Source organism: Salvelinus namaycush, chromosome 8 (genome assembly GCF_016432855.1).
Source record: "Salvelinus namaycush isolate Seneca chromosome 8, SaNama_1.0, whole genome shotgun sequence".
Classification (NCBI taxonomy): domain Eukaryota; kingdom Metazoa; phylum Chordata; class Actinopteri; order Salmoniformes; family Salmonidae; genus Salvelinus; species Salvelinus namaycush.
Genome location: NC_052314.1, coordinates 10,604,564 through 10,631,099, shown reverse-complemented (window position 1 = coordinate 10,631,099; position 26,536 = coordinate 10,604,564). Strand labels below are relative to the sequence as shown.

Genomic DNA, 26,536 nt, shown 5'->3' with positions numbered 1-26,536 from the left:
CTGCCATTGTGTTAAAGGATCAGTGACAGGTCCAATAAATGAAACACTTTGGCACATGGCGAATCCTCACCTTTTAGCCCTAACTCCCTATTAGAATGGTTCCTAACATAGCCCCACCCGTCCTCCTGGGTTCTAAGCTTGAGGTGAGGGTTAGAAGTGCAACTGAAAGATACATTCTGCTATTAACCATTTAAATATTTTCTTGACAGTGATGCTGTTATCATCAGTTATTGGAGATGTAGTGATTTCTCCTAGAAAGCTCCTGAACTCAAAACTACATTACTTATCAGCTTCCATGTTGGAAATTCAATTGGGGAACATTGTGGTAATATGGTTGTACCTTTTACTTTTCTAGTCAGATAGTACAGTGTCCAACTTCTGAAGAGTGCATGAACCCAGCATTAGATAAACATTCTATGGCCCCGTATTTAGTGTTTTCCTGACTGATTTCACCATCTAGTGATGTTTGACGTGGATGGAGTAGGTGCCCAATCAGGGTAGGTATCCAGGTCAAACAGTGGAATCCCCCATGTTGTCACAGCCAATAATACTGCAAGGACACTGATTACATTCACACCAATCCCCGCCTTCACCTGAAATGACAATACTCAAGCAGCATTAGACAAGCATAAATCCATTGTTAGCATTCATTAGCCTGGGAACCAGACCTAGTGGTACATCAACAGGCTTTGACCTGTGTACTAATGAGGGTTTGTTTTGTATACCGGGTCAACTAAACCAGAACTAGCCCTTCTGGATTCATTCAACATGGGTCTTTTGAAACTGGCTTATGTGTAGTGCATTTACTTTGAGGCAATGTGCACTCACCATGTCTGTGGTGGTGAGGTGGCCGTAGGCAAACACAATGGCATTGGAAGGGTTGGATGAGGGAAGCAGGAAGGCGAAGGACGTGCAGAGGGTTGTGGGTATCAATATGTAGAGTGGGTTCACACGGATAGCTTCGGCCTGCAATTCATGGAGAATGGGAAAGCAGAGGCATTCAGATACACGTCAAAAGAAGAGAACGTTTTTATTTTTTATGACCGCTCTATTTCTGTATATCTATTAAAGTAGCAGATGTAGTTATTTTGTATCATGTTCATATTGTAGCTAATGATCCTCCTACTGCCGTATCCATTCCATTAACGTTTTTTAGCCACTGAGAAATGATATTACATTACATTTAGTCATTTAGCAGACAATTTACAGTGGGATAAAGAGGAAAAAAATCATTATTGCAAACAAATTATTTATAACTCAGTGGGAAAGATCTATGAACGCACCAGAGGGGCAAGGATAGGGAGGAAGATGGTGATGGTGGCTGCATTGCTGGCCAGCTCTGTGACTGAGGTGACAAGGACACAGGCAATGGTGACTGTTGCTATGATGGGGAGGCTCCCCAGAGGAGATAGCAGGTTTGCCACCCAGGAGGACAGACCAGACACCTACATTTGGGACAGACAGACAGACTGTAGGAATGTTTTTAGGAACATGTGGGTGTATATCCTTCCTAATATACATTCATTCTATATTCATACAAATTACACAAAAAATGTGACCGTAGCGTCAGATATCAGTGCGATAGCTACAAACTTTTGGCTGTATAAGAAGGGCATGGTCTATATGGCTGCGTTTAGACAGGCAGCCCAATTCTGATGTTTTTTTTATACTAATTGGTCTTTTAACCAATCACATCAGATCTTTGTCAGAGCTGATCTGATTGATCAAAAGACCAATTAGGTTTAAAAAAAAAGATCAGAATTGGGCTTCCTGTCAACCCCAAAAAATATACAGTATATATACACTGCTCAAAAAAATAAAGGGAACACTTAAACAACACAATGTAACTCCAAGTCAATCACACTTCTGTGAAATCAAACTGTCCACTTAGGAAGCAACACTGATTGACAATACATTTCACATGCTGTTGTGCAAATGGAATAGACAAAAGGTGGATATTATAGGCAATTAGCAAGACACCCCCAATAAAGGAGTGGTTCTGCAGGTGGTGACCACAGACCACTTCTCAGTTCCTATGCTTCCTGGCTGATGTTTTGGTCACTTTTGAATGCTGGCGGTGCATTCACTCTAGTGGTAGCATGAGACGGAGTCTACAACCCACACAAGTGGCTCAGGTAGTGCAGCTCATCCAGGATGGCACATCAATGCGAGCTGTGGCAAGAAGGTTTGCTGTGTCTGTCAGTGTAGTGTCCAGAGCATGGAGGCGCTACCAGGAGACAGGCCAGTACATCAGGAGACGTGGAGGAGGCCGTAGGAGGGCGACAACCCAGCAGCAGGACCGCTACCTCCGCCTTTGTGCAAGAAGGAGCACTCCCAGAGCCCTGCAAAATGACCTCCAGCAGGCCACAAATGTGCATGTGTCTGCTCAAACGGTCAGAAACAGACTCCATGAGGGTGTTATGAGGGCCCGACGTCCACAGGTGGGGGTTGTGCTTACAGCCCAACACCGTGCAGGACGTTTGGCATTTGCCAGAGAACACCAAGATTGGAAAATTCGCCACTGGCGCCCTGTGCTCTTCACAGATGAAAGCAGGTTCACACTGAGCACATGTGACAGACGTGACAGAGTCTGGAGACGCCGTGGAGAACGTTCTGCTGCCTGCAACATCCTCCAGCATGACCGGTTTGGCGTTGGGTCAGTCATGGTGTGGGGTGGCATTTCTTTGTGGGGCCGCACAGCCCTCCATGTGCTCGCCAGAGGTAGCCTGACTGCCATTAGGTACCGAGATGAGATCCTCAGACCCCTTGTGAGACCATATGCTGACACATGCACATTTGTGGCCTGCTGGAGGTCATTTTGCAGGGCTCTGGCAGTGCTCCTCCTTGCACAAAGGCGGAGGTAGCGGTCCTGCTGCTGGGTTGTCGCCCTCCTACGGCCTCCTCCACGTCTCCTGATGTACTGGCCTGTCTCCTGGTAGCGCCTCCATGCTCTGGACACTACGCTGACAGACACAGCAAACCTTCTTGCCACAGCTCGCATTGATGTGCCATCCTGGATGAGCTGCACTACCTGAGCCACTTGTGTGGGTTGTAGACTCCGTCTCATGCTACCACTAGAGTGAAAGCACCGCCAGCATTCAAAAGTGACCAAAACATCAGCCAGGAAGCATAGGAACTGAGAAGTGGTCTGTGGTCACCACCTGCAGAACCACTCCTTTATTGGGGGTGTCTTGCTAATTGCCTATCATTTCCACCTTTTGTCTATTCCATTTGCACAACAGCATGTGAAATTTATTGTCAATCAGTGTTGCTTCCTAAGTGGACAGTTTGATTTCACAGAAGTGTGATTGACTTGGAGTTACATTGTGTTGTTTAAGTGTTCCCTTTATTTTTTTGAGCAGTGTATAATATCCCAATGCTCCAGGGCAGTGATTGGGGACATTGCCCTGTGTGGGATGCTGTCTTTCGGATGGGACGTTAAACGGGTGCCCTGACTCTCTGGGGTCACTAAAGATCCCATGGCACTTATCGTAAGAGTAGGGGTGTTAACCATGGTGTCCTGGCTAAATTCCCATTCTGGCCCTCATACCATCACGTTCATCTAATCAACCCAAGCTTACAATTGGCTTATTCATCCCCTCTCCTCTCCCCTGTAACTATTCCCCAGGTCGTTGTTGTAAATGAGAATGTGTTCTCAGTCAACTTACCTGGTAAATAAGGGTTAAATAAAATTGCCTAAGCATGGAATGGACTAATTTCCTTGACACATTGATTATGATATGGCTGGAGTGTAAAAGTTTTAGACAAGATGGTACCTGGGTGCCCTCAGCAAGTGCAAAGCCCCCACCAACAAGTAGGGCGACTTCCCATGGCATACAGGCCTGGAACTCTTTCCATGAGATCATGGCCTCTAGAAACAGAGAAACCAAAATTGAACCCTCATGAAGCCTGTTACGCTGCCACAGAAACACAATCTGTGCAATAGTTTATACGACGACGAGAAGAAAATAGTGGGTGCACTGGGGAAACGCTTTACTGTTAATTAAATTGTAGGCAGTTATCATTTATCTTTCTTATGGGCTACCGTCTCTGTGAGTATGCCCAGGTGTAATGCTATTCGGGGTACCGTACCATATTTGATACCGTGTTTATCTGCAGAAGGCTTGTGTGCTGGCATGATGAAGAACACGAGCCCCAGCAGAAGGGCCACGGTGGCGTCACTGATGTAGCCCGCATATCTACATGAAGAGAATGAGTACATGTGCCTTTTTAGTCCCATATCACAAAATCTTTTTAAAACATGAAGTGCATGTGTTGCTGGGGAGTGATGCTGCTCTGTAAAAAGTTATAGTAGAAGAGGGTATTGAACTCACTCAGGGAGGAAGATTGAGGCCCAGCCTGGCATAAATCCAGGGTCTCTGAAGACCCACAGCGCCACCATCAGGGTGAAGATGAACGCGGTCACAACCTCCTGGGGACTGAAACAGGCCGTTAGGATTGGATGTCTTGCAATACACAGACACTCAAACAAAAGTATGCATGATCTTTCTAATCAACACAGATATTCAAACAAAAGAAAGAGGAAACAAAGTGGTAAAGCTTTAAGGGTCACCTCATAGGACCCAGCGTGTTGTAGTCCTCCTCTATGACTCTGGCTGTTGCAGTCTCTCTCTCAGAGCGCTCTCCACTAGGACGGAACAGCACCCTGAAGCTGAATGGGTTTATTGAACACATGACATTGTTGACGGAAGACATACCTGCAATGCAATTCATTTTTTCAAAGCATTCAAAAATAGTTGTGCCATTCAGGGAAAACAACTGCTTCAAACAGGACAATTAACATGACCGTCAGCTAAGCGTTAATGGGGCTTCCCCCAGTTCTCTAGACCAGGGGTGTCAAACTAATTTTGCCCACGGGCCACATTCGGTTGTGACCGAGGTCCGGAGTAGCCTCATCCTGATCTCTAGCCATGTAGCGAAACAGAATGTGAGCTCGCGAGATGAGGATGGTTTGTACGAGGCTAGGTCCGGAAGGCCGCACTTAAGATGAATTATCTTTCCTCAAAATTTGCAAAACATTGTTCTTTATGCATCGATTTTAGTAATTTTTCTATGCTCCCTGATTTTCTAGCTTTTGATTAGATGACGGTTACTAATTTCCGATGCTTCCTGACTTTCTAGCCTTTGCTTCGATGACTGTTGGCAAGCTACACCGAGTGAAGAAACTATAAATCTACGTCCATTATGATTTCTGCACGGTTTCGATTTGGTTTTTAGTAATTTCTATGTCGATTTGAGGCAGTTTTTTTTTTTCAGAAAAAAAACAACGAATCAAAACCTTTTTTTACTCAAGCCCAGGATTAAATGGGCTCTTGAGTTTGACACGTGCTGTATGGATGATTAACCCATCCTCGCTTGTTGTATCATGAGTAAGACTTTTAGTTAATAAATTACTCATGCAGGCCAGTCTGCCCTGTGGTACTGGTGGTTACCTTTACAGTGACAGGCAGAGAGCCCTGGTGTAAAAGGGTGTTTGAGTGAGAAGTTAAGACATAAAAGAGTGAGTGATGGGAGGGAGGGAGGAACGGTGAGGAAAGAACACTGAACGGATAAGGTGATACTTAGGGTCAAGGATGAGGCCAATTTAGGTTAACGACAATCGTGATCTGATGAAACAAGCGAGAAACTGGAATATTGAGTCAATAAAAGGTGAAATGCTCATTAACGCCTTGAAATGGTGTTTACTCACTCTGAGCCGATGAACATCCAGTGCAGCCATATCCATGACAACAGCAAAGCAATGATGCTGATTGGCAGACACAAGACGATCCAGTTTCCAAAGTTTACAGAGGTGCATTCTGGGTAAAACCTGTCAATGAATAGGGTTGAATGGAGATGTTTCAAGTTTTATTAGTAGTCTGTACGGGATACATGGTATACACCGTCCAACAAAATGCTTACTTGCAGGTTCCTTCTCGACAATGCAACAACAATAAGATATAATATAATATGAACATGAAGTAAACAGCTCAGTAGAATAGAAAAAAAACATTTTAGCATGTTCAAGTATACAGTAGTATTGCGCCATACAGAGTGCAGCCCTTTCTATCATACTCTATGTATCATTGACCAAGCCACTTGTATTCCTCTGTTACGATGCATTCTAAAGATTTCTATTGCATACAGTATAGGGATATGTCGCAGGAGGTAGGTGGCACCTTAATTGGGAAGAACGGTCTTGTGGTAATGACTGTAGCGGAGAAAGTGGAATGGTATCAATACATCAAACACATCGTTTCCAGGTGTTTGATGCCATTCCATTTGCTCCATTCCAGACATTATGAGCCTCAGCTACCTCCTGTGATATGCATTGTATATAAAGTCTGACCACCACTAGATATAGCTGATGGAGAACTCACTGATGGATGTACTCTGAAAAGATGAGGTTGGGGGAGGTCCCAGGAAGGGTGGCAATCCCTCCTATAGAGGAAGAGTATGTGATGCTTAGGCACAGCCCCTTGCACATCATGTGTTCTCTCTTACTCCGGTAGCGCCCCTCTATCTTTTGCCCAATCACCTTTAAGAAGACAAAGAGATGGTAGTGTGTCATTTACTGTCTTGACCATGTTAGAAGCCCATTGTGATATGGCAGTGTTATAAGCTTTTGATTAGTGAGCTATCTACAGGTAACTGACAAAATAAAGGAAACACTTAAGTAAATGACGAATACAAAGTATTTTGACAGATGTGGCTTAAAAAAAAAAGATATAACTAACACCCCATCATGCTTAGGGTCATGTATAAAATGCCCAGTTGCCCATTATCTTTGGCTACCATGGATAGAAGAAGAGATCTGTGACTTTTGAAAGGGGGGTCTCAAAAGAGCATAGGGGGTTTAAAGAGAGTGAGTGGGTGTCAGTCACCAGATCTCAACCCAATTGACTTATGGGAGAATCTGGAGTGACGCCTGAGACGGAATTTTCCATCACCATCAACAAAACACTCAAATCTGGAATTTCTTATAGAAGAATGGTGTTGCATCCATCCGATAGAGTTCCAGACACTCGTAGATTCTATGCCAAGGTACATTGAAGCTGTTATGTTGGCTCATGGTGGCCCAATGCCCTAAGACGCTTTGTTGGTGTTTCCTTTATTTTGGCAGTTACAGTGCCTTGCAAAAGTTTTCATCCCCCTTTGCGTTTTTCCTATTTTGTTGCATTACAACCTGTAATTTGAATTAATTTTTATTTGGATTTCATGTAATGGACATACACCAAATAGTCCAAATTGGTGAAGTGAAATGAAAGGAAAAAAAACTGTTTAAAAAAAACGGAAAAGTGGTGCGTGCATATGTATTCACCTCCTTTGCTATGAAGCCCCTAAATACGATCTGGTGAAACCAATTACTTTCAGAAGTCACATAAATATTTTAATAAAGTCCACCTGTGTGCAATATGTGTCACATGATCTCAGTATATATACACCTATTCTGAAAGGCCCCAGAGTCTGCAACACCACTAAGCAAGGGGCACCACCAAGCAAGCGGCACCATGAAGACCAAGGAGCTCTCCAAACAGGTCAGGGACAAAGTTGTGGAGAAGTACAGATCAGGTGTTGGTTATGAAAAAATATCTGAAACTTTGAACATCCCACAGAACACCATTAAATAAAAAATGGAAAGAATATGGCACCACAACAAACCTGCCAAGAGAGGGCCGGCCACCAAAACTCACCGACCAGGCAAGAAGGGCATTAATCAGAGGGGCAACAAAGAGACCAAAGATAACCCTGAAGGAGCTGCAAAGCTCCACAGCGGAGATTGGAGTATCTGTCCATAGGACCACTTTAAGCCGTACACTCCACAGAGCTGGGCTTTACAGAAGAGTGGCCAGAAAAAAGCCATTGCTTAAAAAAAAAAAATAAGCGAACACGTTTGGTGTTCACCAAAAGGCATGTGGGGGACTCCCCAAACATATGGAAGAAGGTACTCTGGTCAGATGAGACTAAAATGTAGCTTTTTGTCCATCAAAGAAAACTCTATGTCTGGCGCAAACCCAACACCTCTCATCACCCCGAAAACACCACCCCCACAGTGAAGCATGGTGGTGGCAGCATTATGCTGTGGGGATGTTTTTCATTGGCAGGGACTGGGAAACTGGTCAGAATTGAAGAAATGATGGATGGTGCTAAATACAGTGAAATTCTTGAAGGAAACCTGTTTCAGAGGTTCACCTTCCAGCAGGACAATGACCCTAAGCATACTGCTAAAGCAACACTCAAGTGGTTTAAGGGGAAACATTTAAATGTCTTGGAATGGCCTAGTCAAAGCCCAGACCTCAATCCAATTGAGAATCTGTGGTATGACTTAAAGATTGCAGTCAACCAGCGGAACCCATCCAACTTGAAGGAGCTGGAGCAGTTTTGGCTTGAAGAATGGGCAAAAACCCCAGTGGCTAGATGTGTCAAGCATATAGCAACATACCACAAGAGACTTGCAGCTGTAATTGCTGCAAAAGGTTGCTCTACAAAGTATTGACTTTGGGGGGGTGAATAGTTATGCACGCTCAAGTTCTTTTTTTTTTTTACTTGTTTGTTTCACAATAAAAACTATTTTGCATCTTCAAAGTGGTAGGCATGTTGTGTAAATCAAATGATATAAACCCCCCAAAAATCAATTTTAATTCCAAGTTGTAAGGCAACAAAATAGGAAAAATGCCAAGGGGGGTGAATAATTTCGCAAGCCACTGTACCTGTACAACTTACATTGGTCTGAGAGGGTGCTTCCTCTGGAATAGTGTACTCCATTTCATCTGGTTCCTTATTTGTTCTACCAGAGATTAAAAAAATTATAATAATACTTACGTGAAATTAAAGCAAGATCAGGTATGAGGACAATTGATACAATGCTAATGAAAATGTTTACGTAATCAGATGGTTGTTGACAGTGTAAACAAATCCACATCTTGGATTGTTGTCTCTCCTTCTCCATTGACTTCTTTAAAAGTAAAGACATTTTGAAGTAATTTGGGGGATCCTTTTAAGAATGTTAAATATATGCAGAGGAACTCCAAAATACCTTATTGGCTCTTCATTTTTCTCACACGGTCCCTCAGTTTCTGTAGGAATAATGTGGCGTTCTGAATCTTCCAAATCTTAAATTCCTACCAATAACTAAGTTCTGTGGGTTAACAATGTATGGATCATTATTGTGCTTTCTCACCTTCCAGTTCTAGGCCAAGGTTGCTGGTGCCCGTCATTGCTTGCTGCCGCTGCTCAGCTTCTCCCTCTGCATTCAAGATTTGCTGAATGATCGCCTCAACGACGGGCATCACCATGGCAACGGCGGATGTGTTTTGGACCCACATGGAGAGGAAGGCACAGCTGTTCATGAAGCCCAACATCAGCCTGCAAAGAGACATCCACAGGGGCGCTAACCAATGAAAATGGGTGGTTCGCCAAATTACCCTTAGGCTGCGTTTACACAGGCTGCCCAAATCTTTTTTTTCTTGTCCTAATTGGTGATTCAGAGCATTCTATTAGAACTTGAGATATAGCTCTTCTGCTGTGTTAGTGTTGATACCTTTTAAAACACATGGTCCTCCAAGATGGTGACACATTTGGTATTTTTGGTATTTTATTAGGATCCCCATTAGCTGTTGCGAAAGCAGCAGCTACTCTTCCTGGGGTCCAAACACAACGTGAAATATTACATAATGCAGAACACTAACAGACAAGAAAATCTCAAGGACAGAACTACATAAATGTAAAATGTCACACAGCCTACATACCAGTACATACACACAAAATATCTAGGTCAAATAGGGGCGTTGTGCCGTGAGGAGTTGCTTTCTGCTTTTTTTTAAACCAGGTTGGATGTTCACTTGAGCAATCTGAGATGGAAGAGTTCCATACAATCATGGCTCTATAAAATACTGTACCTTTTTTTGAATTTGTTCTGTATTTGGGGACTGTGAAAAGACCCCTGGTGGCATGTCTGGTGGGTAAAATGTGTGTCAGAGCTGTGTGTAAGCTGACTATGCAAACAATTTGCAATTTTCTTATAAATGAACAAGTGATGCAGTCAGTCTCTATTCTACATTTAGCCAAGAGAGTCAGGCATGCATAGTATTGATATTAGCCCTCTGATTACAGTGAAGAGCAAGACTTGATGCTCTGTTCTGGGCCAGCTGCAGTTTTTCTAGGTCCTTTGCAGCACCTGACCATATGACTGGGCGATAATTAAGATAAGATAAAACTAGAGCCTGCAGTAATTGCTTCGTGGAGTGTGATTTTAAAAATTCAAAGGATCTCTTTATCACAGACGGACCTCTCCCCATCTTTACAACCATTGAATGAATATGTTTTGACTGATAGTTTAGAAATCAAATTCAAATAAAATTGTATTGGTCGCGTTCACATATTTTGCAGATGTTATCACGGGTCTAGTGGAATGCTTATGCTCCTATCACCGTCAGTGCAGTAATACCTAACAATACATGCAACCCCCCCACACAAAAAATACAATAAAAATAAAGGAATTTAGAAATATTACAACGAGCAATGGCAGAGTCTGGAATATATATGTATATGATGGTGTGTATTGATAGTAAATCAATAGAAAATATGTGTACAGCAGTAGTTTATATAGGATGAGCCTTGACTAGAATACAGTATATACATATGAAATGGGTAAAACAGTATGTGAACATTATTAAAGTGACCAGTGTTCAATGACTATGTACATAGGGCAGCAGTCTCTAGGGTGCAGGGTTAAGTACCGAGTGGTAGCCAGTTAGTAACAGTGACTAAAGTTCAGGGCAGGGTACTGGGCAGAGGCCGGCTAGTGGTGGATATTTAACAGTCTGATTGCCTGGAGATAGAAGCTGTTTTTCAGTCTCTCGGTCTCAGATTTGATGCATCATTACTGTCTCCGCCTTCCAGATGGTAGCGGGGGTCCTTGATGATTTTCTTGGCCTTCCTGTGACACTGGGTGCTTTAGATGTCCTAGAGGGCAGGCAGTGTGCCTGCCTGCTGGCCGCACCACCCTCTCGAGAGCCCTGCGGTAGCGGACGGAGCAGTTGCCGTACCAGGCGGTGATACAGCCCTAAAATATGCTCTCAATGGTGCATCTGTAGAAGTTTGTGAGGTTCTTAGGGGCCAAGCTGAATTTCTTCAGCCTCCTGAGGTTGAAGAGGTGCCATTTCAGGTTGTTAGTGATTTGCACGCAGAGGAACTTTAAGCTTTACACCCTCCACTGCGGTCCCATCGATGTGGATGGGGTCGTGCTCCCTCTGCTGTCTCCTGAAGTCCACAATTAGCTCCTTAATTTTGCTGACATTGAGGGAGTGGTTATTTTCCTACGACCACTCCACCAGGGCCCTCACCACCTCCCTGTAGGCTGGCTCGTTGTTGGTAATCGGGCCTACCACTGTGTGTCTGCCAACTTGATAATTTAGTTGGAGACTTGCATGGCCATGCAGTCATGGGTGAACAGGGAGTACAGGAGAGGGCTGAGCACGGACCCTCTTGAGGCCCCCGTGTTGCGGATCAGTGTAGAGGAGGAGATGTTGCCTACCTTCACCACCTGGGGTCGGCCCGTGAGAAAGTCCAGACCCAGTTGCACAGGGCGGGTTCAGACTCAGGGCCCCAAGCTTAGTGATGAGCTTGGAGGGCACTATGGTGTTGAAGGCTAAACTGTAATCGATGAACACCATTCTTACATAGGTATTCCTCTTGTCCAGATGGGATAGGGCAGTGTGCAGTACAATGGCGATTTGCGTCATCCGTGGATCTGTTAGGCCGGTATGCAAGTTGTAGTGGGTCTATGGTGTCGGATAAGGTGGAAGTGATATAATCATTAACTAGCCTCTCAAAGCACTTCATGATGACAGAAGTTAGTGCTACGGGGCGATAGTCATTTAGTTCAATTACTTGCGCTTTCTTGGGTACTGGAACAATGGTGGACATCTTCAAGCAAGTGGGGACTACAGACTGGGGTAGGGAGAGATTTGAATATGTCCGTAAACACTCCAGCCAGCTGGTATGCACATGATCTGAGGACGCGGCTAGGGATGCCGTCTGGGTTTGGCAGACTTGCGAGGGTTAACTCGCTTAAATGTCTTTCTCACATTGGCCACTGAGAACAAGAACACAGTCCTCGTGAGCAGTGGGGTCCCGCGTCGATGCAATGAAGGTGTTTAGCCTGTCCGGGAGCAAGGCGTCGGTATCTGCGACGTGGACGGTTTTCCTTTTATAATCCGTGATTGTCTGGAGTTCCTGCCACATATGTCTTGTCTGAGCCGTTGAATTGTGACTCCACGTTGTCTCTGTACTGACGTTTTGCCTGTTTAATTGCTTTACGGAGGGCATAGCTGGACTGTTTGTACTCATCCATGTTCCCAGTCACCTTGCCATAGTTTAAATGCGGTGGTTCGCACTTTCAGTTTTGTGCAAATGCTGCCTTCTATCCACAGTTTTTGGTTTGGATAAGTTTTAATTGTCAGTGGGAACAATATCCTCTTTGCACTTCCCGATGAACTTGGTCACAGAGTCGGTGTATACGTCAATGTTATTCTGAGGCAACCCAGAACACATCTTTTTCCCCAAATAGTCTTGAAGCATAGATTACGATTGGTCAGACCAACGTTGAACAGTCCTTGCCACTGGTACTTTGTGTTTTAAGTTTCTGTCTATAGGAAAGGAGGAGCAGAATGGAGGCGTGATCTGATTTGCCAAAGGGAGGGCGGGGAAGGGTCTTATAGCCGTCCCGGAAGGGTAATACCAAGAAATTTAGTCTCCTCAACTAGCTCCATAGCCAGCTGAGGTCTACAACTTAGGTAAATATTTGTACCAAATACAATGCTCTTAGTTTTAGAGATGTTCACGACCAACTTATTACTGGCCACCCATTCTAAAACTGACTGCAAATAATTGTTTTGGGTTGCAGTGACACACAGGCTTTGTTTTAATGCCAGTGGCAGGTCATTATTAAAAATAGAGAAAGGTAGAGGGCCAAGAGAGCTTCCCTGTGGTAGAGAAGCTTTCATTAAAGAAAGTCTTCTGTGTTCTATTAGATAGACGGCTCTGAATCCACAATATGGCTGAAAAACCAAAACCCATACTGTACGGTTTTTTTCAACAACAGGTTATGGTCAATAATATCAAATTATAATTTGTCTGTCACATACACACAGATGCTAATGCGAGTGTTATGAAATGCTTGTGCTTCTACCTCTGACAGTGCAGTAATATCTAACAAGTAATCTAACAATTCCCCAACAACTACCTAATACACACAAATCTAAAGGGGTAAATGAGAATATATACATGGATGAGCGATGGCCGAGCGGCATAGGCAAGGTGCAATAGATGGTATAAAATACAGTATTGCGTCTGTGGCCGCTTCTGCGGCGTCGTTGTTTTTGGTCGACTGCTAGAATTAGATCCGTTGTCCTGGGTGGTGGTCCGAACAGAGGATCCGCTTTGGGAAAGTCGTATTCCTGGTCGTAATGTTGGTAAGTTGACGTTGCTCTTATATCCAATTGTTCTTCCCTGCTGTATATAATAAGACTTAAGATAAGAAGAAATAATACATACATTTTTTAAATATATACTGTTTCCTAAGAACTCGAAGCGAGGCGATCATCTCTGTCGACGCCATCTGGGTTATCAAAGCCTGCACTGAAATATAACAGTACAGCTCCCACAATCTTCTGATTTCTTTCAACCAATCATTAGTCTCAGTGCAGTACATGTTGAGTGCCCTTTTTTTATAAGATGGCGTTGCAGTAGGGCATGTGTATTTGTCTTTGTCTTATCCCGTATCTTATCCCATGTAAATAGCCGGTCTTTTTTGTATATATCTTAATCTCACTATATTTACGAACTAAATATACTTTCCTGCAACCCGCCTCACCCAATGTGGTACAGATATGCTATTTTTTTTCTCCTTATAACTGGAACTTACATCAGGAGCTAGCCAGCTAACTAGCTACCAGTCTTTGTTAGCCACGGCTAGCGGTCTTCACCTTTTTCCCGGTCATCAGCCAGCCTTAGCTCGGACAACACCTGCCAGTCTGCACAGCGCGATATCAACCCAGAGCATATCGGACTGCTTCTCTCTACCATATCACTGGATTTCTGCTTCTCTGGATCATTACACCGGATCATCGCAGCTAGCTGCAAACGAGTGGCTACTTTTAGCTAACAACCTCTGTCCCGACGCAAGCACCAGCTATCCTTGAGCTAGGACCATATACCAGCTAATTCTAGGGCTACAATACCTCCTTTGCCAATTGGCCTGGAACCTTTATTGCCTACACGGAGCCCCGCCGATCCATCATGACTGGACTGCCGACGTGACCACCCGATGTGGTCTCAACAGGCTATTCTGTTACGATGTCACTGAAAAACCATCTACTAGCCCCGACCCGCTAGCTTTTCTGAACTCTGTGTTCCCTGCTCGCCTAGCATAGTAGTGACTACCGAACGGCACCCTGACTCACCTATTGCTTATCTTTTGACTCTATGATCACTCGGCTACACAGCTGTTGCCCCCTGGACTGTTTCAATAACACGGTACCTCATTTTGTTTACCTGTCGGGCCCAGCCTCGAACTCAGGTCCTGTATGTACCTAACTGACCCGCTCTACCCATTCATCGCCATTTATCCGGTGTCGTGTTAGCTCTCCTGATCAACACCTGTGATTGCTTTATGCCTCGCTCTAATGTCAATATGCCTTGTCTACTGCCTTGACTATTCTACCACGCCCAGAAATCTGCTCCTTTTATTCTCTTTCCCCAACGCACTAGACGACCAGTTCTTATAGCCTTTAGCCATACCCTTATCCTACTCCTTCTCTGTTCCTCTGGTGATGTAGAGATTAACCCAGGGCCTGTAGGCCCCAGTTCCACTCCTATTCCCCAGGTGCTATCATTTGTTGACTTTTGTAACCGTAAAAGCCTTGGTTTCATGCATGTTAACATCAGAAGCCTCCTCCCGAAGTTAATTTTTTTCACTGTTTAGCACACTCTGCCAACCCTGATGTCCTAGCCGTGTCTGAATCCTGGCTTAGGAAGGCCACCAAAAATTCAGAAATTTCCATCCCCAACTACAACATTTTCTGCCAAGATAGAACTGCCAAAAGGGGTGGAGTTAGCCTGCAGAGTTCTGTCATGCTATTCAGGTCTGTGCCCAAACAGTTTGTGCTTCTACTTTTAAAAATCCACCTTTCCAGAAATAAGTCTCTCACTATTGCCGCTTGTTATAGACCCCCCTCAGCCCCCAGCTGTGCCCTGGACCTCATATGTGAATTGATTGCCTTCCCATTGATCTTCAGAGTTTGTACTGTTAGGTGAACTAAACTGGGAAATGCTTAACACCCCGGCTATCCTACAATCTAAGCTAGATGCCCTCAATCTCACACAAATTATCATGGAACCTACCAGGTACAACCCTAAATCCGTAAACACAGGCACCCTCATAGATATCATCCTGACCAACCTGCCCTCTAAATACTCCTCTGTTGTCTTCAACCAGGATCTCAACGATCACTGCCTCATTCCCTAAAACACTTAAACGAGCAGGCCTTTCTAATCGACCTGGCCAGGGTATCCTGCAAGGATATTGACCTCATTCCGTCAGTAGAGGATGCCTGGTTATTCTTTAAAAGTGCTTTCCTCACCATCTTAAATAAGCATGCCCCATTTAAAAAAAGATGTAGAACTAAGAACAGATATAGCCCTTGGTTCACTCCAGACTTGACTGCCCTTGACCAGCACAAAAGCATACTGTGGTGTACTGCATTAGCATCGAATAGCCCTCGCGATATGCAACTTTTCAGGGAAGTTAGGAACCAATATACACACGCAGTTAGGAAAGCAAAGGCTAGCTTTTCCAAACAGAAATTTGCATCCTGTAGCACAAACTCCAAAAGGTTCTGGGACACTGTAAAGTCCATGGAGACTAAGAGCACCTCCTCCCAGCTGCCCACTGCACTGAGGCTAGGAAACACTGTCACCACCGATAAATCTACGATAATCGAGAATTTCAATAAGCATTTTTCTACGTCTGGCCATGCTTTCCACCTGGCTACCCCTACCCCGGTCAACAGCTCACCACCCCCCACAGCAACTTGCCCAAGCTTCCCCCATTTCTCCTTTACCCAAATCCAGATAGCTGATGTTCTGAAAGAGCTGCAAAATCTGGACCCCTACAAATCACCTGGGCTAGACAATCTGGACCCTCTCCTTCTAAAATTATCCGCTGAAATTGTTGCAACCTATTATTAGCCTGTTCAACCTCTTTTGTATTGTCTGAGATTCCTAAAGATTGGAAAGCTGCTGTGGTCATCCCCCCTCTTCAAAGGTGAGACACTCTAGGCCCTAACTGTTACAGACCTATATCTATGCTACCCTGCCTTTCTAAAGTCTTCGAAAGCCAAGTTAACAAACAGATCACCGACCATTTCGAATCCCACCGTACCTTCTCCGCTATGCAATCTGGTTTCCGAGCTGGTCATGGGTGCACCTCAGCCACGCTCAAGGTCCTTAACAATATCATAACTGCCATCGATAAAAGACAATACTGTGCAGCCGTCATCGACCTGGCCAAGGCTTTCGACTCTGTCAATCACCGCATTATTATTGGCAGACTCAACTGCCTTGGCTTCTCGAATGACTGCCTCGCCTGGTTCACCAACTACTTCTCAGATAGAGTTCAGTGTGTCAAATCGGAGGGCCTGTTGTCCGGACCTCTGGCAGTCTCTATGGGGGTGCCACAGGGTTCAATTCTTGGGCTGACTCTTTTCTCTGTATACATCAATGATGTCGCTCTTGCTGCTGGTGATTCTCTGATCCACCTCTACGCAGACGACACCATTCTGTATACTTCTGGCCCTTCTTTGGACACTGTGTTAACAAACCTCCAGTCGAGCTTCAATGCCATTCAACACTCCTTACATGGCCTCCAACTGCTATTAAATGCAAGTAAAACTAAATTCATGCTCTTCAACCAATCGCTGCCCGCCCGCCTAGCATCGCTACTCTGGACGGTTCTGACTTAGAATATGTGGACAACTACAAATACCTAGGTGTCTGGTTAGACTCTCCTTCCAGACTCACATTAAGCATCTCCAATCCAAAATTAAATCTAGAATCAGCTTCCTATTTTGCAACAATGCATCCTTCACTCATGCTGCCAAACATACCCTCATAAAACTGACTATCCTACCGATCCTTGACTTTGGCGATGTCATTTATAATATAGCCTCCAACACTCTACTCAGACTGCATCCAAATATCTATCACAGTGCCATCTGTTTTGTCACCAAAGCCCCATATACTACCCACCACTGCGACCTGTATGCTCTCGTTGGCTGGCCCTCGCTACATATTCGTTGCCAAACCCACTGGCTCCAGGTCGTCTATAAGTCTTTGCTAGGTAAAGCACCGCCTTATCTCAGCTCACTGGTCACCATATCAGCACCCACCTATAGCATGCGTTCCGCAGGTATATTTCACTGGTCATGCCCAAAGCCAATTCCTCCTTTGGCCGCCTTTCTTTTCAGTTCTCTGCTGCCAATGACTGGAACGAATTGCAAAAATCAATGAAGCTGGAGACCCAGATCTCCCTCTCTAACTTTAAGCACCAGCTGTCAGAGCAGGTTACCGATCTCTGCCACCTGTACACAGCCTATCTGTAAATAGCCCACCCACTACCTCATCCCCATATTGTTTTTTATTTTAGCTCCTTTGCAACCCAGTATCTCTACTTGCACATCTATTACTCCAGTGTTTAATTGCTAAATTGTAAATTGCACTGTTTTGCTTTATCTTGGCCAGGTAGCAGGTGTAAATGACAACTTGTTCTCAACTGGCCTACCTGGTTAAATAAAGGTGAAATAAATAAGCGTGTTGAAAGTCTGTTAATTTGTTTCTAGAGAAATAGCATTTTATCTGGTCAACACAATTATTTTCCAAAAGTTTGATAAGAGTCTGCAAGCTGATTGGTGGGCTGTTAGAACCTGTAAAGGGTGCTTTACCATTCTTTGGTAGCGGAATGACTTTGACTTCCCTCCAAGTCTGAGGACAAACATTTTTCCTCCAGACTCAGATTATAAATATGACAAATATGAGTGGCAATATAGTCTGTTACCATCCTCAGTAGCTTTCCATCTGAGTTGTCAATATCAGGTGGCGTCTCATTATTGATGGACAACAATCATTTTCCTACCTCACCCACACAAACGTTACAGAATCAAAATTGCAATGCTTTTCATTCATTATTTTTTTGGGGGGGGGGTTAGGAGAATTAACAAAGAGGCAACTTGAATGAACTTCGATTGCTTTTATTTGAAATTTTACATTGCAAAAAGTGAAAATTATGTTTCATGCCACTAGAGGTACTGGATTTAGCCAAATAAACTAACAAAAAAATAAACTTCCTCTCACTGTCAACTGCGTGTATTTTCAGCAAACTTAACATTTGTAACTATTTGTATGAACATAACAAGATTCAATAACAGACATGAACTGAACAAGTTCCACAGACGTGTGACTAACAGAAATTGAATAATGTGTCCCTGAACAAAGGGGGGTTCAAAATCAAAAGTATCAGTCAGTATCTGGTGCGGCCACCAGCTGCATTAAGTACTGCAGTGTATCTCCTCCTCATGGACTGCACCAGATTTGCCAGTTCTTGCTGTGAGATGTTACCCCAGTCTTCCACCAAGGCACCTGCAAGTTCCCGGACATTTCTGGGGGGAATGGCCCTAGCCCTCACCCTCCGATCCAACAGGTCGCAGACGTGCTCAATTGGATTGAGATCCGGGCTCTTCACTGGCCATGGCAGAACACTGACATTTCTGTCTTGCAGGAAATCACGCACAGAACGAGCAGTATGGCTGGTGGCATTGACATGCTGGAGGGTCATGTCAGGATGAGCCTGCAGGAGGGGACCACATGAGGGAGGAGGATGTCATCCCTGTAACGTACAGCGTTGAGATTGTCTGCAAAGACAACAAGCTCAGTCCGATGATGCTGTGACACACCGCCCCAGACCATGATGGACACTCCACCTCCAAATAGATCCCGCTCCAGAGTACAGGCCTCGTTATAACGCTCATTCCTTCGATGATGAACGCGAATCCGACCATCACCCCTGGTGAGACAAAACCACGACTCGTCAGTGAAGAGCACTTTTTGCCAGTCCTATCTGGTCCAGCGACGGTGGGTTTGTGCCCATAGGCGACATTGTTGCCGGTGATGTCTGGTAAGGACATGCCTTACAACAAGCCTACAAGCCCTCAGTCCAGCCTCTCTCAGCCTATTGCGGACAGTCTGAGCACTGATGGAGGGATTGTGCGTTCCTGGTGTAACTTGGGCAGTTGTTGTTGTCATCCTGTACCTGTCCCGCAGGTGTGATGTTCGGATGTACCGATCCTGTGCAGGTGTTAAACATGGTCTGCCACTGCGAGGACGATCAGCTGTCCGTCCTGTCTCCCTGTAGTGCTGTCTTAGGCGTCTCACAGTACGGACATTGCAATTTATTGCCCTGGCCACATCTGCAGTCCTCATGCCTCCATGCAGCATGCCTAAGGCACGTTCACGCAGATGAGCAGGGACCCTGGGCATCTTTCTTTGGTGTTTTTCAGAGTCAGTAGAAAGGCCTCTTTAGTGTCCTAAGTTTTCATAACTGTGACCTTATTTGCCTACCGTCTGTAAGCTGTTAGTATCTTAAAGACTATTCCACAGGTGCATGTTCATTAATTGTTTACGGTTCATTGAACAAGCATGGGAAACAGTGTTCAAGCCATTTGCAATGAAGATCTGTGAAGTTATTTGGATTTTTACGAATTATCTTTGAAAGACAGGGTCCTGAAAAAGGGACATTTCTTTTTTTGCTGAGTTTAGGTTCCGGATGAAACAGTCCTAAACGGAGAGGTGCCAGATTCTGTTCCGTCAGAATCCGGCTCAAATTAAGCACTCGGTTCCACTCAGTTCCAAACAGGGCAGGTTGCAGGGCAGATGGAAACAGCAACAAACAGCAGGGATTTAGACAGTCACAAGCCCGGGACAATCCGTGGTCCCCGCCAAAAGGACTAATCGCGTTGCGGGCTGGATTCAACCTTCCTGGAAACCTTCCTGGCTTGATAGCTAGTTAGCAGCTAAGCTAGCTGCTACCCCAAGCAGCTCTTCAGACTTTTGGTTGGCAGGATCCCTGGATGGATAGTAGCAGTCCCAGCAACTGAGGCTAACCACGTTGCTGGATCCAAATTCAATAGGTAGCTAATAACTTTTTCAATAGAACACTTTTTCAGAGACTTTAAAACAACAAACCGATCTCTCCCTCCTTATGCGTTCTGTGCGCATCACCTGTCAATGTAGCCACACATCTGCAACTGAGGCCTGGAACAGAGGGTGAGAGAGTGGCAGAGAGAAAGTTCTCACCATCCAGGATTGACACTGACCAGAGTGACCAGCCTAAGTGCTATCCTCCGGTGGAGACCCCACTTCTCTATAGACGTTGCCAGGCAGATGACCCCGATCAACAGCAGGTGGAAGTCTTTCAAGTACACCCCAGCCACCTGGACATGAGAGAGGGAAGGAGGGAGAACAGCAGGAAAAGAGAGCGGTGGAAGATCTTAGACATGTCGATCAATATGCCAATAAAGTGGTAGGATTTGACATTTAATGATAAGCAGCCATTTTGACACCTATCAACTTGTTAAGAGAACATTTCAAAAACAATACAGACTTTTAATTTGTCTAGTAAGGATGGAAAGAACATTATGCCTTCTGTGTCATTTTGCCAAGCCAATAAAACCATACAGGGCCGGGCACTGAGATTGTTAATAAAAAAATTGATCATAAACAGATTATTACAGACTAATGCCACATTCACGTCATGTCTGAAACTCGGGTGCTCCAAATTAAAATGAATGTAAGTTATTTGCGTAGAGCTTCCTATTGGTTGATTCTGGTACCTCCCAAGTGGAAAACTCAGGATCCGACTTTTCCGCCTAAGTTAGCAAGTTGGACATTTTTCGAGTTTCCTACATAACGTGAGCGGGGCATAAGGTGTTAGGAGCTGACTGTGATATGATAATAATGTAATAAATGCTCCTGCATTTATAGATTTATGGATTCATTAATCAAACCAGAGGAGTTTTGTCACATGTTTTATCAAACATGAAAGTGAGATGGAGAGCAGCCAGGTTACGTAACGTCGGTTTCCTGGAAAATCCATTAATCAACATTTTTGCTGATTTGTATTATAATTTAAAATAGTTACACACACACAATTGAATGCAATAAAATTGTGCAATGTTCACCTGAGAGGACTTCATGATGCCAAAGAGAGGGAAGAGCAAGGCTGGGAGCAGAGCTGTGGCTGCCAGTGGCAGGGCTTCTGTCAGCCAGTACACTGCCATGACACACAGTACGAACGCACATTCTGACACCTAGAAGAGGCCAAAAGGAAAGAAACAACATGCTTCAGATTGGGGAAAAAATATGAAAATGAGCTTCATGTCAAGTCAAACGTCCATTAGTCTCACGTGGAATTCTTGTCTCGTCCCATTTTCGTCAACTGAAATGAAAAGTAATTTGTAATAGTTATCATTTATTTCCAAGGGCATCTCGTTATCATCATAGGCTGTGTGTCCCAATCCAAATTCAGCTGCCTACCTGCTTCCAAAGGCAACTACCTTAATAGGTAGCACTCCCGTTGGCAACTGCCATTTGGGACGGGATTTGAAGGCAGCATCACGTGGGAACACATTCGCGTTCCACTGAGCACAAGACGTTTGTTTACATTGTAGCCACTGTAGCAGCTTGAGCAACTAGTGCTAGCAATTTAGTGAACAACTATCCCAAAATGGAAATATCTGACACGGATAACAAGTAACAGAATCGATCTCAGGACCTGTTCATGAATTAAATTGACACCGACCAGAATACTTATTCTACGGTATAGGGTCCTCCTCGAAGCATATTGCTTGGTCTGCTGCTCCATCGTTGTGGACAGACTTGCATGCATGATACAGGATAGGATTTTTTGAGATGGCTAAATAAGCAATTTTATTGACTTTTTAAGAATGATTAATAGCCAGAATAGTGGTGTTTCACTGTGAAGCTAATCTTGCATTAGAGGTGCCAATGTTTTTTCTATGAGTAGGCTTACATTGTGATTAATTAATATAACTATCACACCTGCGTTTTCAGGATAACATGGTTTTGTATTCGTTGATAACTAATATTATAAGGTGGTATGAAAAAATACTAAAGTATTTGCTGAAGATTGTACAGACAAGGTCCCTGAACTAATAAGTTGGTTTTATTCATGAAAGTCCTTAGGGGTCGAAGTTATTGAAGATTTAAGCAAGTATTTTTAACATATAATTTAATTAATAGAAATAGCCAAAGTCAAAAAATTCTAAAGTAATTACCGTTGATTGGAAAGGCAATGTCCCTGAACCAGTAACAGTTGGTTGTATTCTTGTAAATCCTTTGAGGTGCAAGCTATTGACATTTTAAGGAAGTATTTATCTGTAAAGTGAAATAAAAATGTATTGATAAAGTTAAAAAAAAAAGCTAAACTAATTGCTGTGGATTCGCGAAAAGCGGTCTCAAAACAATGTCAAATTGATTTGAGAGCGATATGTCATGTGGTTGAGAAGTGTTGCAGTTTTAAGATGGTCCCTTAACCCTCAGAAGAGGAGAGCAACGTTTTAGTTACATTTCGACTCCAAAAAGAAAATATGACACCGAATTGCAAAAACAAGGGGTGTAACTTGCTCGCTATCGTCAGCTGATTCAGAGTATGTATATCATTCTTGCACGTTACGTTTAAGAGGTATTAACGAGAAAATTCAGAATCAAGTGTACCTTGGGATTGGGACATGCCAATTTTGATGTCCGGCCTAGAAATGTTGCCTCAAAAGGCTGTGTCCTTGTCGATTGGAATACAAGCCATACATTTTGTCAGGAATAATATAGGTCGTTGACAAGTATTTTTTTGTTATTTATGATAAAAAAAATATATATTTAGATTGGTAAATTAGTCTAGTCAGCTATCTAAACTTGTAATCATGGATGAATTACCGACCGGGCACGCAGGGCACATGCTGTCACGTTCCTGACCTGTTTTCTGTTGTTTGGTATGTGTTTATTGGTCAGGGCGTGAGTTTTGGGTGGGCAGTCTATGTTTTCTGTTTCTATGTTGGTTTTGGGTTGCCTGGTATGGCTCTCAATTAGAGGCAGGTGTTTGACGTTTCCTCTGATTGAGAGTCATATTAAGGTAGGTTGTTCTCACTGTTTGTTTGTGGGTGATTGTCTCCTGTGTCAGTGTCTGTATGTTACGCCACACGGGACTGTTTCGGTATCGTTTGTTCGTTCGGTTTGTATGTAGTCTGTTTCCTGTTTATGCGTTCTTCGTGTTATATGTAAGTTCGTGTCCAGGTCTGTCTACATCGTTTATTTGTTTTGTAGTTTATCAAGTATAGTTCGTTTTGTGTCTTGTTTAATAAATCATTATGTATTCACAACCCGCTGCGCCTTGGTCTACTCTCTCACCGAAAGACGACCGTTACACATGCCCAGGAGCCCAGACCTCCAGGAGGTCCCCATTTTGATTTTGTCACTCAGATGTCCTATTAAGCAAAATTTGTAGAATTGCAGGAAATTGCCTTCAAAACTGAAAAAATGTCTCACCGACCTATGGCAAAATGAGTAGAATCCATAGCTTCAAAAAAGTAGGCGTAGCGGTCTAAGGCACTGCATTGCAGTGCTTGAGGCGTCACTACAGACCACTGGTTCATTCCCAGGCTGTGACCGGGAGTCCCATAGGGCGGCGCATAATTGGCCCAGTGTGGTCCAGTTTACAGGAGGGTTTGGCCAGTGGGGGGCTTTACTTGGCTCACTGCGCTCTAGCGACTCCTTGTAGTGAGCCGGGCGCCTACAGGCTGACTTCGGTCGTCAGTTGAACAGTGTTTCCTGGCGGGTGTTAAGGAGCGCGGTTTGGCGGGTCATATTTCTGAGGACACATGACTCAACCTTCGCCTTTCACGAGCCCGTTGGGGAGTTGCAGGGATGAGACAAGATCGTAATTGGAGAAAAAGGGGGTAAAAATAATAATAGTAAAGTAGGTGTGCTGCAGCAGCCCCTGATAAATAGAAAGAATTAAACAAATTTTAAAGGTTTATTATACCGTAAATATTATTAATTTAAATTCCCAAAATTATATTACTCCTGTCTGAACAGACATAAATAACATAAATCATAACACTACACCAGGGAGCATAATTTAGCCACAGAGAATCAATAGCTTCAAAAAATGTGCTGTAGATTAAGTTTTATTGCATGCACTTAATCGTGAAGGCCGCAATTTGGGCAGCGAGCATGCCAAATAAGAACAAATTGTGGCCATAGACATAGCCATAGAAGGATTTTGGAACCTCTAACCCAAGCACTTTGACTGTTAAAGTCATGGGTACACTAGCAATGGCTGCCAGTGCTGACTTGAATAGGAACTGCCATCTATGGATTATATTGATATGGTTGGTTGCGGCTGTCAATTTGCCTTTCGCAAATTTCAAAATACAATCCTGAGAAATACAATTCCAAGAAAAACGTAGGCATACCATTTGGAAAGCAAATGCCTACTGCTGAAAAGAGAAGACTAATATCTTTGTAGAAGCTCCTCCAAAACATCCTCAACATTTTTTTGCTCTTCTGAGTGAACAGCAATGTTTTACAGAGTAGCTTATATTGAGATAGGCTATTGGCATGAGCACATTGGCCATCACCTGTGAGTAGCCTAGGCTTCATCTTCATCACTGACTGTACAAAACATTAGGAACATTAATATTAGTTGCACCCCCTTTTGCCCTCGAAACAGCCTCAATTCGTCAGGGCATGGACTCTACAAGGTGTCGAAAGCGTTCCACAGGAATGCTGGCCCATGTTGACTCCAATGCTTCCACAGTTGTCAAGTTGGCCGGATGTTCTTGACACACTCAAACTACCATACCCAGTTCAAAGGCACAAATATTTTGTCTTGCCCATTCACCATCTGAATGGCACACATACACAATCCATACCTCAATCTTTAACCTGTCTCCTCCCCTTCATCTACACTGATTGTAGTTCATTTAACAGGTGACATCAATAAGGAATGATAGCTTTCAGCTGGATTCACCAGGTCCGTCTATGTCATGGAAAGACCAGGAAAACCTATGTTTGCTATACTCAGTGTGTATATACTGTAGGCTAGGCTATATGAATCAGAAATGCCCTGACATATCATGTGGAAAGTGGGAGAGAGAGGCTGTTCAGGTCAAGCCATATCCTGGAAATGGTTAATTTTTTAATGCACATCAGTCAATACCATTCAGTGCCCCTGAGACAAATGTCCTGGACTGTGTTTTTGGTTGCTACTGTACAATCCAGATTTTTTTTTTAAATACCTCATTAAATGTCTAAAATGAATGATATCGCATTTCTCTGGGCTGTTGTTTCTGACGAGACATGACTTGAATACTCAATCTGTTTTTTTGTTCAAATCGTTGTAAAATACAAAGACTTTTAATAGATGCATTCAAATTAAATGATTATGTTTGTGGGGTTGGTTTTCGATGCATGCATGGTTTTCCATGTTTATTTTTATGTTTTATACATGGCAGCTAAAACCTGATTTGCGTATACAAGTACAAACAAAGATAAGCCAATAAATTGTGATGAACTTCACATGTTCTGTACCACTGCATGTATGAATTAATTTGTTTGTGGATGTGTCAGTGTTACAGTATGAGAATGTGTGGTGACTACAGTATGTAACAACATTTGTACCTAAAAGTTTTTTTGTGTGGGTGTATAAATGGTCTGTCCTGTCCTGAGTGTCCGGTTCTGGGTATATGTTATGTCTGAAACCCTACCTCTTTGAAGAGTATCTTAGACAACTCTCACAGACCACCCCCCACCCCTCAAAAAAGATAAAACAATTAACTTGTCTTTGCCTACTAGCACTGACTTTGCTGATAAATACTTTGTTGGGGGAAATTGTAATTGATACGATTGTGACGTGTTGTCTCACCTAGCTATCTTAAGATGAATGCACTAACTGTAAGGCACTCTGGATAAGAGCGTCTGCTAAATGACTCAAATGTAAATGTAAAATGTGCGTGTGTGTGTGAGAGAGAAGGGTATGCTCTCCCTCACCTTTCCTTGGATGACCAGTGGAAGAGGCAGCAGCAGCACAGGGGTGAGGATGATGATGAGGAGATTGTGGTAGTTCCAGACAACTCTCAGAAACCTCTTCATCATGTCGAACAGCTTAGTAATCTCTGGTGAGTGTTGAATTGACTAAAGGCATTTCTTCAGGCACTCACTGCCCTCTTATCCTGTCTACTTGGCCAGCCATAAATCTTTATTGTTTAATGGTCTGCCACTGGGCATGCCCAAAGTGAGGCCTTGAGAGAGAATGTGTAGTAATGTACAGTGCCTTCAGAAAGTATTCATATCCCTTGACTTTTCCACATTTTTCTGTGCTATAGCCTGAAGTTAAAATGGATTACAT

At 43.7% G+C, this 26,536-nt stretch overlaps 1 protein-coding gene across 1 annotated transcript; it reads right to left on the bottom strand.

Annotated features, from left to right (window-relative positions):
- Positions 1 to 236: 236 nt before the first annotated feature.
- slc13a1 (solute carrier family 13 member 1) lies at positions 237 to 26,283 on the bottom strand. Its single transcript, XM_038998667.1, has 13 exons — positions 26,179 to 26,283; positions 21,294 to 21,422; positions 20,410 to 20,546; positions 9,174 to 9,366; positions 6,381 to 6,538; positions 5,711 to 5,830; positions 4,574 to 4,672; positions 4,335 to 4,439; positions 4,105 to 4,199; positions 3,777 to 3,871; positions 1,284 to 1,445; positions 829 to 966; positions 237 to 593 (listed from the first exon to the last, which is right to left on the bottom strand). The coding sequence occupies exons 1-13, from the start codon at positions 26,281 to 26,283 to the stop codon at positions 450 to 452; spliced, it is 1,680 nt and encodes a 559-aa protein (XP_038854595.1). The 3' UTR covers positions 237 to 449.
- Between the last annotated feature and the right edge of the window lie 253 nt (positions 26,284 to 26,536).